The sequence below is a fragment of the Mustelus asterias genome, unplaced genomic scaffold (assembly GCF_964213995.1).
Source record: "Mustelus asterias unplaced genomic scaffold, sMusAst1.hap1.1 HAP1_SCAFFOLD_244, whole genome shotgun sequence".
Taxonomy (NCBI): Eukaryota; Metazoa; Chordata; class Chondrichthyes; order Carcharhiniformes; family Triakidae; genus Mustelus; species Mustelus asterias.
The window spans coordinates 427,259-440,474 of NW_027590215.1; the positions used below are offsets into that span (position 1 = coordinate 427,259).

At 46.9% G+C, this 13,216-nt stretch overlaps 1 protein-coding gene across 1 annotated transcript; it reads left to right on the forward strand.

The window, feature by feature from the left end:
- The first annotated feature begins 940 nt into the window (after positions 1-940).
- On the forward strand, positions 941-12,939 carry LOC144485915 (uncharacterized). Its single transcript, XM_078203983.1, has 3 exons — positions 941-2,190; positions 11,685-11,816; positions 12,857-12,939. Exons 1-3 carry the CDS (start codon positions 1,101-1,103, stop codon positions 12,937-12,939), a joined length of 1,305 nt encoding a protein of 434 aa, XP_078060109.1. The 5' UTR covers positions 941-1,100.
- Positions 12,940-13,216: the final 277 nt, after the last annotated feature.

Genomic DNA, 13,216 nt, shown 5'->3' on the forward strand with positions numbered 1-13,216 from the left:
AACAGACAACAAATAAATCAAACAGGAAAATAGGAGATGTTTCTTTCTTCAGACGTTGTTAGAATATGGAACTCACTGCGACTGGAAGTGGTTGACTCAAATACTTTAGATGCTTTCAAAAGGAAAATATATGAGCCTATGAGAGAAAAGGGATTGGAAAAATCAACTGAAAAGCTGAGATGTGGTGATCAGAATGAGAGGAGACTCATGTGGAGGATAAACTCCAGTACAGACTCGATAAACCGAATGGCCTGTTTGTGTATTGTCACAGACAGAACAAACAATTCTCCTTCCCTGTTCAAAGACAATAACAATCAGCTCCTAATGATCCGAGTGACTGTCAGATCTCAACGTGATGTTTGGTTTGTGTTTTCTTGCTGTAAATCCTCCTTTCCAATATCCTGCAAAGGGAATTTACAAAAGTCATCACTGTCAGTCCAGGATAGATATATTCATAGAATTCCACAGTTCAGAAGGAGGCTATTTGGCCCATCAAGTCAACTCTCCGACAGAGCATCCCACCAAGGCCCCAACAACATAACCCAACTTATTTACCCCACTAATCTCCCTAACCTACACACCATGGGGGGAAAATGGATAATTTAGCATGGCCAGTCCACCTAACCTGAATATCTTTGGACTGTGGGAGAAAACCGGAGCACCTGGAGGAAACCCACGCAAACAAGTGGAGAATATGCAAACTCCACACAGCAGCGCTCCGAAAGCAAGTGGCGTTTGCTACCAAATAAACCTGTTGGACTTTAACCTGGTGTTGTTAAACTCCTTACTGTGTAAACTCTACACAGACAGGTAACCACGGCCGGAATCGAACCCAGGTCCCTGGTGCTGTGAGGCAGGAGGACTAACCACTGTGCCACCGTGCCAGCCACGTAATTCTTTGTAAACTTATTTTGCAGGAAATAGAAGAGGAGGATTTGCAGTCTGGACAATCAAATCTCACGTCAGACAGAGTCAATCAATTCATTGGGATTTGAAGATTTGTACATCTGAAGGGATTTAATTGACCATCTCAGTTGGAAACTGGTGAGAATCTGTTTCCTTGCTCCTCCTGTGGGGAGGGATTGATACAGCTGGAAAACATGCTGACACGACAGCGAGCTCGCAATAGTGAGAGTTCATTCACCTGCTCCGTGTGTGGGAAGAAATTCATGTGTTCGTCCAACCTGCTGGCTCACCAACTCGATCACATTATTCAGAAGCCTCTTCAAAGCTCTGACTCTGGGCAAAGCATTGAAATCTCTGAGGAACAGGCCCAACACCAGCTCCTTCACACTGACGAGAGACCGTTCAGCTGCTCCCACTGCGGGAAGAGGTTCAGCCAGTCCTCCCGCCTTGCAGAGCACCAGCTCCTTCACACACACGAGAGACCGTTCAGCTGCTCTCACTGTGGAGAGTCGTTCAGCGACTCAGTGCATCTCACTGAGCACCAACAAGTTCACACCAAGGACAGGCCATTCAGCTGCTCCCAGTGTGGGAAGAGATTCACTCAGTCCTCCCACTGCACCGTTCACCAACAGATTCATTTTCAGAAGAGACATTTTAAATGCTTTAAATGTGAGAAGACCTTCAAAAGAAGGATTAGTCTGCTGAGACACCAGGGCACTCACACTGGGGAGAGGCCATACGTTTGCTCTGTGTGTGGGAAAACATTTACTTGTTTGCAGCATCTGCTGAGTCACCAGCCTATTCACACCGGGGAGAAGGCATTCATCTGCTCCGTGTGTGGGAAGGCTTTCACGGAGTCATCCAGCCTCCGGAGACACCGCCGCATTCACACAGGGGAGAAGCCGTTCTCCTGCTCCATTTGCGGCAAAAGATTTGCTCAGTTTTCCTACTGCAATCAACACCAACACATTCACTCTGATAAGAGACCTTTTCAATGCTCAGAATGCAATAAGACCTTTAAAAGAAGTGATGATCTGCTGAAACACAATCGCATTCACACCGGGGAGAGGCCGTTCCTGTGCTCTGTGTGTGGAAAGGGATTCGCTCAGTCGTCTGGCCTGCTGAGACACCAACGCATTCACACCGGGGAGAAGCCGTTCACCTGCTCTGTGTGTGGGAAGGGATTCACTGATTCATCCTATATGCTGAAACACCAGCGAGCTCACACTGGGACAGAACCGTTCACCTGCTCCCTGTGTGGGAAGGGATTCACTGATCCATCCCGTCTGCAGAGACACCAGCGAGTTCACACTGGGGCAAAACCGTTCAACTGCTCCATGTGTGGGAAGGGATTTAATCAGTATTACAGCCTGCTGAAACATAGACGACGTCATGTGTGACCGGCAAAGTTGGATTCTGTTGTTTCTGCGCCCTGAGATAAACAATAACAATTGGATGAATAGGGGAGGCAGCGGCACAGTGGAATTATCACTGGACTCAGGGTAAGGCTCTGGGGACCCAGGTTCGAATCCCACCACAGGCAATGGTGAAATTTGTATTCAATTAAAATCTTCAATTAAAAGTCTAATGACAAACCTCAACCTTTAATCAATTGTCGTAAAAACCCATTTGGTTCAGTAACGTCCTTTGGAAAAGGAAACCTGCCGTCCTTACTTGGTCAGGCCTACATGTGACTCCAAACCAGCAATGTGGTTGACTCTCAAATGCCTTCTGAAATGGAGGCAGTTAGAGATGGGCAAGAAATGCTGGCCCAGCAAGTGACGCCTACATTCCGTAAAAATGAATAAAACAAAGTTCCTCAGTATCTCAGTAACCTGCTCCAGTCCCACAACACTCTGTGTAAATACAAGTTGTTGATGATTATGTCCTGAGATAGATAACGTGAACCCGATTCCCCTCATCCGCCAACTCGGCAACTTCTTCACAAAAAGTAAAGCACATGGGATTGGGGCTGTTGTACTGAGATGGGGAGAAAACTGACTGGCAGACAGGAACCAAAGAGTAGGATTAAACGGGTCTTTTTCCAACTGGCAGGCAGTGACTATTTGGGTAACGCAGGATCAGTGCTGGGGCCTCGGTTACTCACCTGCCATGGGTCTTGTTTTTTTCCCCCTGTTTATTATGCATCATTTTTAAATTGTTGCTTCCTAAGAATCTAATTTAAAACCATGGATAAACTCAAACCACTTTTGGAAAATCTGTGACTCTCTGATCAAGAATCTTACTGACCACTGCACACCATTCTGGTCACCGTATTATTAACAAAAATATCCAGGCACTGGAGAGGGGGCAGAGAAGATTTTAATGATGAGACTTTAATGTAGAAGGCAGCTCACCACCACCTTCTCGAGGGCAATCAGGGATTAGCCCCTAAATGCTGGCCAAGCCAGTAATGCCCACATCGCATAAATGATTTTCAAAACGTGTGTGGTTTTTTTATCAGGAAAGGATTAGAACCATAGAACCATAGAAAATTACAGCTCAGAAACAGGCCTTTTGGCCCTTCTTGTCTGTGCCGAACCATTTTATGCCTAGTCCCACTGACCTGCGCTTGGACCATATCCCTCCACACCCCTCTCATCCATGAACCGTCCAAGTTTTTCTTAAATGTTAAAAGTGACCCCGCATTTACCACTTTATCCAGCAGCTCATTCCACACTCCCACCACTCTCTGCGTGAAGAAGCCCCCCCTAATATTCCCTTTAAACTTTTCTTTCACCCTTAACCCATGCCCTCTGGTTTTTTTCTCCCCTAGCCTCAGCGGAAAAAGCCTGCTTGCATTCACTCTATCTATACCCATCAAAATCTTATACACCTCTATCAAATCTCCCCTCAATCTTCTACGCTCCAGGGAATAAAGTCCCAACCTATTCAATCTCTCTCTGACTCAGCTTCTCAAGTCCCGGCAACATCCTTGTGAACCTTCTCTGCACTCTTTCAATCTTATTTACATCCTTCCTGTAACTAGGTGACCAAAACTGTACACAATACTCCAAATTCGGCCTCACCAATGCCTTATACAACCTTACCATAACACTCCAACTTTTATACTCGATACTCCGATTTATAAAGGCCAATGTACCAAAGGCACTCTTTACGACCCTATCCACCTGTGACGTCACTTTTAGGGAATTCTGTACCTGTATTCCCAGATCCCTCTGTTCAACTGCACTCTTCAGAGTCCTACCATTTACCCTGTACGTTCTACTTTGGTTTGTCCTTCCAAAGTCCAATATCTCACACTTGTCTGCGTTAAATTCCATTTGCCATTTCGGAGCCCATTTTTCTAGTTGGTCCAAATCCCTCTGCAAGCTTTGAAAACCTTCCTCACTGTCCACTACACCTCCAATCTTTGTATCATCAGCAAACTTGCTGATCCAATTTACCACATTATCATCCAGATCATTGATATAGATGACAAACAACAATGGACCCAACACCGATCCCTGTGGCACACCACTAGTCACAGGCCTCCACTCAGAGAAGCAATCCTCCACAACCACTCTCTGGCTTCTTCCATTGAGCCAGTGTCTTATCCAATTTACTACCTCCCCATGTATACCTAGCGACTGAACCTTCCTAACTAACCTCCCATGAGGGACCTTGTCAAAGGCCTTGCTGAAATCCAGGTAGACAACATCCACCGCCTTCCCTTCATCCACTTTCCTGGTAACCTCCTCGAAAAACTCTAATAGATTGGTCAAACATGACCTACCACGCACAAAGCCATGTTGACTCTCCCTAATAAGTCCCTGTCTATCCAAATATTTGTAGATCCTATCCCTTATCACACCTTCCAATAACTTGCCCACCACCGACGTCAAACTTACTGGCCGATAACTTCCCGGATTTCTTTTGGAACCTTTTTTAAACAACGGAACAACATGAGCCACCCTCCAATCATCCGGCACCTCCCCCGTGAATACTGACATTTTAAATATGTCTGCCAGGGCCCCTGCAAGTTCAACACTAGCTTCCCTCAAGGTCCGTGGGAATACCCTGTCCGGTCCTGGGGATTTATCCACTCTGATTTGCCTCAAGACAGCGAGCACCTCCTCCCCTTTAATCTGTAAAGGTTCCATGGCCTCCCTACCAGTTTGCCCTATCTCCGTAGACTCCATGCCCGTTTCCTCAGTAAATACGGATGCAAAAAAACCATTTAGTATCTCCCCCATCTCTTTTGGTTCCATACACAGTGTACCACTCTGGTCTTCAAGAGGACCAATTTTATCCCTCACTATCCTTTTGCTCCTAACATACCTATAGAAGCTCTTTGGATTTTCCTTCACTCTGTCTGCCAAAGCAACCTCATGTCTTCTTTTAGCCCTCCTGATTTCCCTCTTAAGTAGCTTCTTGCACTTTTTATACTCCTCGAGCATCTGATCTGTTCCTTGCTGCCTGTACATTTCATACAACTCTCTCTTCCTCTTAATCAGTGTTACAATCTCCCTCGACAACCAAGGTTCCTTATTCCTATTTACTTTGCCTTTAATCCTGACAGGAACATACAAACTCTGCACTCTCAAAATTTCTCCTTTGAAGGCCTCCCACTTTCCATTTACATCCTTACCAGAGAACAGCCTGTGCCAATCCACACTTCCCAGATCCCTTCTCATTTCATCAAATTTGGCCTTTTTCCAGTTCAGAACTTCAACCCGAGGACCAGATCTATCCTTATCCATGATCAGGTTGAAACTAATGGCATGATGATCACTGGATCCAAAGTGCTCCCTCACACTCACATCCATCACCTGCCCTAACTCATTTCCCAATAGGAGATCCAATATCGCATCCTCTCGAGTTGGCACCTCTATATACTGATGTAGAAAATTCTCCTGAACACATTTTACAAACTCTACCCCGTCTAAACCTTTAACAGTATGCGAGTCCCAATCTGTATGTGGAAAATTAAAATCCCCTACTATCACAACTTTGTGTTTCTTGCAGTTGTGTTTCTTGCAGTTGATTGACAGGCTAGTTCTTCTTTCTTGAGAAATGAAGGCTGAGGGGTAACCTGAGCAGAGGTCTTCAAAATTATAAAAGGTTTAGATCCAGAAATAGTGTTTCCTCTTGTGGGGAAGAGCAAAAAGTAAAGTTTATTTATTAGTCACAAGTAGGCTTAGATTAACACTGCAATGAAGTTACTGGGAAACTGGAGACAATCAATATAAAACAGTCACTAAGAAATCCAATAGGAAATCCAGGATAAATTTCTCTACACAGAGAGTGGCGAGAATATGGAAATCACAGCTACAGGGAGTGAAATGAACAGTACAGATGTCTTTCAGGGGAATCTCAACAAGTACTTATGAATTATTTTATAGTTCATTCAGGATTTATTTCAAAACGACTAAAAACAATAAAGTGACAGGAGATAATTTGCACGGTGTGAGACTGTGTGTGAGGGTGTCTGTGAGTGTGTCTGTTGCTTTCCATTGGTGTCACAGAAACCTTCCTCTTTCTGAGCAGACAATCTGGCTCCTGAATGATGTGAATTGTACAACTCAGAGATTCTCCATTCAGAATGACCATGTGCTGTGTAAAACCTGACATCTCCACAACCAGACGCCACTTCTCCTGGAACAACGTGAAGTGACTACAATTTTCTAGATTGATTTCTTTGCTCTCACATATTTTCTCAGTTCATAAATTCCATCACGACCTTTAAACACACCGATGGTCTCCACTTTAAATACTTCCCTCAGTCTTACCAACATATAGCAATTGGATTGCTGCTATTGCAGGAATCCATTCTGAAATTCTGTAAATCTGATTCCCACCTAACACCAACCCATATCCCCATCTGAGTTCCAGATTTTAATGAGATTTCTTAAAACACAGGCAGCCTGGCAGCACAGTGGTTAGCATTGCTGCCTCACAGCGCCAGGAACCCGGGTTCAATTCCTGCCTCAGCTGACTGTGTGGAGTCTGCACATTCTCCCTGTATCTGTGTGGGTTTCCTCCGGGTGCTCTTGTTTCCTCCCACACTCCAAAAATGTGCAGATTAGATTGATTGGCCATGCTAAATTGGCCCTCAGTGTCGGGGATTAGCAGGATAACTACATGGGTTACAGGGATAGGGCTGGGGGTGAGATCGTTGTTGGTATAGGCTCAGTGACCTCCTTCTGCACTGTAGGGATTCTCTACCGTCTGTCCTGTCATTACATTGGAACCAATACTGTGTTCACTGACACACTGCAGCCTGACTTATTATTGGAATAAACACTGTGTTTGTTACATCCAGAGTAAGTAAATCAAGCCAATCCATGACGAAGGGTCATCCAGACTCGAAATGTTGGCTAGAATCTCTCTGTAAGTCTCACAAACTCCCCACCCTTCAGGAGAACAGTGACCACGACACCACACAACCCTGCCACAGCAACCTCTGCAAGACGTGCCGGATCATCAACACGGATGCCATCATCTCACGTGAGAACACCATCCACCAGGTACATGGTACATACACTTGCAACTCAGCCAATGTTGTCAACCTGATAGGTTGCAGGAAAGGAATGTCCTGAGGCATGGTACATTGGGGAGACTATGCAGACGCTACGACCACGGATGAATGAACAGCGCTCGACAATCACCAGGCAAGAGTGTTCTCTTCCTGTTGGGGAACACTTCAACGGTCACAGGCATTCGGCCTCTGATCTTCGGGTCAGCGTTCTCCAAGGCGGCCTTCACGACACACGACAACGCAGAGTCGTTGAACAGAGACTGATAGCCAAGTTCCGCACACATGAGGACGGCCTCAACCGGGATCTTGGGTTCATGTCACACTATCTGTAACCTCCACGACTTGCCTGGACTTGCAAAATCTCACTTACTGTCCTGGCTGGAGACAATACACATCTCTTTAACCTGTGCTTAATGCTCCTTCCACTCACATTGTCTGTACCTTTAAGACTTGATTACCTGTAAAGACTTGCATTCCAACCATTATTTTGTAAATTGAGTTTGTGTCTTTATATGCCCTGTTTGTGAACAGAACTCCCACTCATCTGATGAAGGAGCAGCGCTCCGAAAGCTTATGGCTTGTGCTACCAAATAAACCTGTTGGACTTTAACCTGGTGTTGTGAGACCTCTTACTGTGCTTACCCCAGTCGAACGCCGGCATCTCCACATCATGGAATCTCTCTCCACATCATGGAATCTCTCTCCACAGTTGCTGTCAGACTTGCTGAGGTTTTGCAGCATTTTCTGTTTTGAAGTCAGTGCTTTGCTGTGTTGTCTCTGTGCTCCATCTCCACTCTGATTGTATTGGAGCCTGTGTGTGTCATTGTTACACTCAGAGTAAGTCAGTGCTTTGCTGTGTTGTCTCTGTGCTCCATCTCCACTCTGATTGTATTGGAGCCTGTGTGTGTCATTGTTACACTCAGAGTAAGTCAGTGCTTTGCTGTGTTGTCTCTGTGCTCCATCTCCACTCTGATTGTATTGGAGCCTGTGTGTGTCATTGTTACACTCAGAGTAAGTCAGTGCTTTGCTGTGTTGTCTCTGTGCTCCATCCCCACTCTGATTGTATTGGAGCCTGTGTGTGTCATTGTTACACTCAGAGTAAGTCAGTGCTTTGCTGTGTTGTCTCTGTGCTCCATCCCCACTCTGATTGTATTGGAGCCTGTGTGTGTCATTGTTACACTCAGAGTAAGTCAGTGCTTTGCTGTGTTGTCTCTGTGCTCCATCCCCACTCTGATTGTATTGGAGTCTGTGTGGGTCATTGTTACACTGAGACTCTGTCACTGTTATTATTGGACAAACAGCAAGCTACCGTCACAATGCCCGGCTGATTGACGGCAGCGCGCACCAATGGGAAGAGAAGGGGCGCGGTTGGAGGTCCGAGCGGGAGAGGCTGGTCCTCCAACCAATCACACTGAATGAGGGGCGGAGCCCGCTCTGACTGGGGCATGCGCAGTGTGGGTAATGGCGACGGAGACGGGGCTGTTTTTTCGGCTCGGAGATAGGTTAGCGGTGATTGACGGTACGGAGGGGGCGAGGGATCTCGCGGGTGGACGGAAACGCTGCGTAAGCAGGTTGTGTAAGCGGTGAACCTCGGTAAAGAGCTTCACGGACCCAGTTTGCACCGAGCGGTACCGCAGCTCCTCATGTTCGGGCCGTGTTCATGGCCGCCATCTTTATTGGGGGCAATATGCAACAAGGCGCATGCGCAGGCCGGCATCGTTTTAGTAGAACATAGAAACCCTACAGTGCAGAAGGAGGCCATTCGGCCCATCGAGTCTGCACCGACCACAATCCCACCCAGGCCCTACCCCCACACATTTACCCACTAATCCCTCTAACCTACACATTTTAGGATTCTAAATTTTAGGTTTTAGGGGGTAATATTGTCAATGACTGGGAGGAGCTTGTTCCCCATTGCTCAGAATGGAGACAACTTGTCCATCAAACTGCATCAACCCTCTGAGTCCCAATGTCTTATTGACGAGGCAGAGCGGTGGCAGAGGAGGAAAGAAAGGGAAATAGCTTTGACAAACGGTCATCTGGCCTCAACGTCAGCTCTTTTCTCTCCTTACAGATGCTGCCAGACCTGCTGAGATTTTCCAGCATTTTCTCTTTTGGAAAGGGAAATAAATTCTGCTTTCCAGATCCCACTATATCATGGGATGTCTTTCCCATTCATCTTCTGTTCCACCGTCCTTATGGGCAGCGAGTTCCAGATCATGTGCTCTCCCTACCCAAGTATAAATCTTCCTCAAATACCTGCTCTATCACAATTCAAATAATGTCCTGTATATTACACTTTTATCCAGTATTATAGACATCTGTCTGGCAGCCTGCATGGAGATTTTCAGCTCCCTGTGTCCAGGGCAGGAAGCAGTGAGCATGGATCTGTCAATCAGCCTCAATCAGCACCTTCAGGAGAATTGGGAGGGTGAATATTAGATACAGCAGAGTGAGAATTGAGGGAGAGTGTGTGGGATGGAGATTTGCAGCTTTTGGGGAATGAGAGAGGAAAGAATGTTCCATAGAAACTAGAACTGTCTGTTCTGAATTTCTATCCTGTACTGACTGTGATGACTTTTGTAAATTCCTTTTACAGGATATCAGAAGGTGAGGATTTACAGACAGAAATCTCAAACCAAATGTCACATCAACATCTGACAGAGGCCTCAATTCGTCGGGACCTGAATATTATCGACCTTTGAATCCAGAATGGAAATGTTTCTCTGTTCTGTCTGCTTCAGGAGATTTTAAATTTCAGTGTGGCTGGAAAAGCACCGAGACACACACCCGAGTAAGAGTGCTCCAGTGCACTGAGTGTGGAAAGAGCTTTAACCAGTTACACAGCCTGAAAATACATCGCAGCATTCACAGCGGGAGAGACTGTACCCGTGTTCTGTTTGAGATTTAACTAATTGTTTAACCTGGAGAGTCACAAGGACACCCGCACCACGGAGAAACCGTGGAAATGTGGGGACTGTGGGAAAGGATTCAGTTTTCCATCTCAGCTGGAAATTCATCGACGCGGTCACACTGGGGAGAGGCCGTTCACCTGCTCTGTGTGTGGGAAGGGATACACTCAGATAATTGATTTACAGAGACACCAGCGAGTTCACACTGGGGAGAGGCCATTTACTTGCTCTGAGTGTGGGAAAGGATTCACTCGGTTGTCCAGTCTGCAGAGACACCATCGATTTCACACTGGGGAGAGACCTTTCATCTGCTCTGTGTGTGGGAAGGGATTCACTCAGTTAATTGATTTGCAGAGCCATCAGCGAGTTCACACTGGGGAGAGGCCGTTCACTTGCTCTGTGTGTGGGAAAGGATTCAGTGTGGCATCAGGCCTGCGGAGACACCAGTTAGTTCACACTGGGGAGAGGCCGTTCACATGCTCTGTGTGTGGGAAAGGATTCAGTCAGTTGCCCTACTTGTTGAGGCACAATGTCACTCACACCCAAGAGAGACCCTTTAAATGCTCTGACTGTGGGAGGGATTTCAAAAGCTCTCAGCTAATGATGTCCCACCAGCGCATTCACACTGAGGAGAGACCATTCAGCTGCTCTCACTGCACAAAGAGATTCAGATCATCATCTGCCCTGCGGACACACCAGCGAGTTCACACTGGGGAGAGGCCGTTCACCTGCACCGTGTGTGGGAAGGGATTCACTCAGTCATCCCGACTGCAGAAACACCAGCGAGTTCACAAGTCATAGAGTCATACAGTACAGAAGAGGCCTTTCAGCCCATCGAGTCTGCACTGACAAAACTATAGTAAATTTACACTCATCCATTTTCCAGCACTTGGCTGATGGTGTTTGAACTGTCAAAACATTCAAGTGCCCATCCATGCGCTTTTTAAAGGTGTGAGGTTTCCCGCCTCTACTGCCCTCCCAGACAGTGAATTCCAGACTCCCACCATCCTCTGGGTGAAAACATTTTTCCTCAAATCCCCCAAAACCTCCTGCCCCTCACCTTAAAATGATGCCCCCTCGTTATTGACCCTTCAACTAAGGGGAACAGCTGCTTCCTATCCAATCTGTCCAAACCCCTCACAATCTTATACACCTCAATCATGTCCCCCCTCAGCCTTCTCTGCTGTCAAGAAAACAATCCAAGCCTATCGAGTCTCTCCTTATAGCTCAGCTGCTCCATCCCAGGCAACATCCTGGTGAATCTCCTCTGCACCCCCTCCAGTGCAATCACTTCCTTCCTATGGTGAGGCGATCGGTACGAGTACAAACTGGGGTCAAGCAGGGCTGCGTCATCGCACCAACATTCATCCTCACCTTCCCCGCAGCAACACTCCACCCCAGCGCCATGAAGCTCCCCACTGCAGTCGAGCGGACTGACTGGACCAGTGGGAAACTAACAATGTCCGACCCCTCCAGGCCAGAACCAAGACCAGCCCAGCCTCAGTCATCGAGCTGCAGTACGCAGACTCTAAGGGGGGTGGGGGGGGGGGGGGGGGGAGGTGATGGCCGAGTGGGTATTCTTGCTAGACTATTAATCCAGAAATTCAGCTAATGTTCTGGGGGTCCGGGTTCGAATCCCACCACGGCAGATGGTGGAATTTGAATTCAATTTTTAAAAAAGTTAAGAACCTACTGATTATCATGAAACCATTGTCGATTGTCGGAAAAACCCATCTGGTTCACCAGTGCCCTTTCGGGAAGGAAATCTGCTGCCCTTACCTGGCCTGGCCTACATGTGACTCCAGAGCCACAGCAATGTGGTTGTCTCTGGAATACCCTCCAAGGGCAACTAGGATGGCAATAAATGTCCCATAAATGAATGAAGAAAATGCCTATTTGATTTGATTTATTATTGACACGTATAAGTACACAGTGAAGAGTATTATTTCTTGCACGCGATACAGAAAAACCATAACGTACATAAGGAAGGAAATGAGAGAGTGCAGAATGTTACAGTCATAGCTGGGGTGCAGAGAAACATCAACTTAATGCGAGGTAGGTCCATTCAAAAGTTTGATGGCAGCAGGGAAGAAGCTGTTCTTGACTCGGTTGGTTCGTGTCCTCAGACTTTTGTTTCTTTTTCCCAATGGAAGAAAGCGGAAGAGAGAATGTCCGAGTGTGTGGGGTCCGTAATTATGCTGGCTGCTTTTCTGTGGTTTTGGCAAGTGTAGATGGATGGGAGGCTGGTTTGAACGATGGACTGATCTTCGTTCACGACCTGAGTGTGTCAGTGCGCACACTCAGGGGTTGATCGAGGGCATTTTTACAGTAACTTCATTGCAGTGTTAATGTCAGCCCACTTGTGACACTGAACTAAAAGCTTAAATTTATCTACAAACTCGTCGACATATTCACTGAGACATATGAGAGAATGGGACTCAGATTAAACATCTGGGAAACAAAGGTTCTCTACCAGCCCACTCCTGCTCCCTCCTCCCCAACCCATCAAGATCCACAGTGAGCCCCTGGATAACGTGGATCATTTCCCACACCTCAGGAGCCTCCTGTCGGCACGGGCAGACATCGACGATGAAATCCAACATCGACTCCAATGCACCAGTGCAGGCTTCGGACACCTGAGGAACAGAGTTCAAAGCCCGAGACCTCAAATCCAGCACCAAGTTCATGGTCTCCAGAGCAGCCGTGGTCCCTGCCCTCCTGTATCCATCAGAAACATGGACAATGTACAGCAGACACCTCAAATCCCCGGAGAGATGTCACCAATGTTGCCTCCGCAAAATTCTGCAAATCCACTGGCAGGATAGGCTTACCACCGTGAGTGTCCTCTCCCAGGCCAATATCCGCAATATCGAGGCACTGGTCACACTTGACCAGCTGCGTTGGGCGAGCCACATTG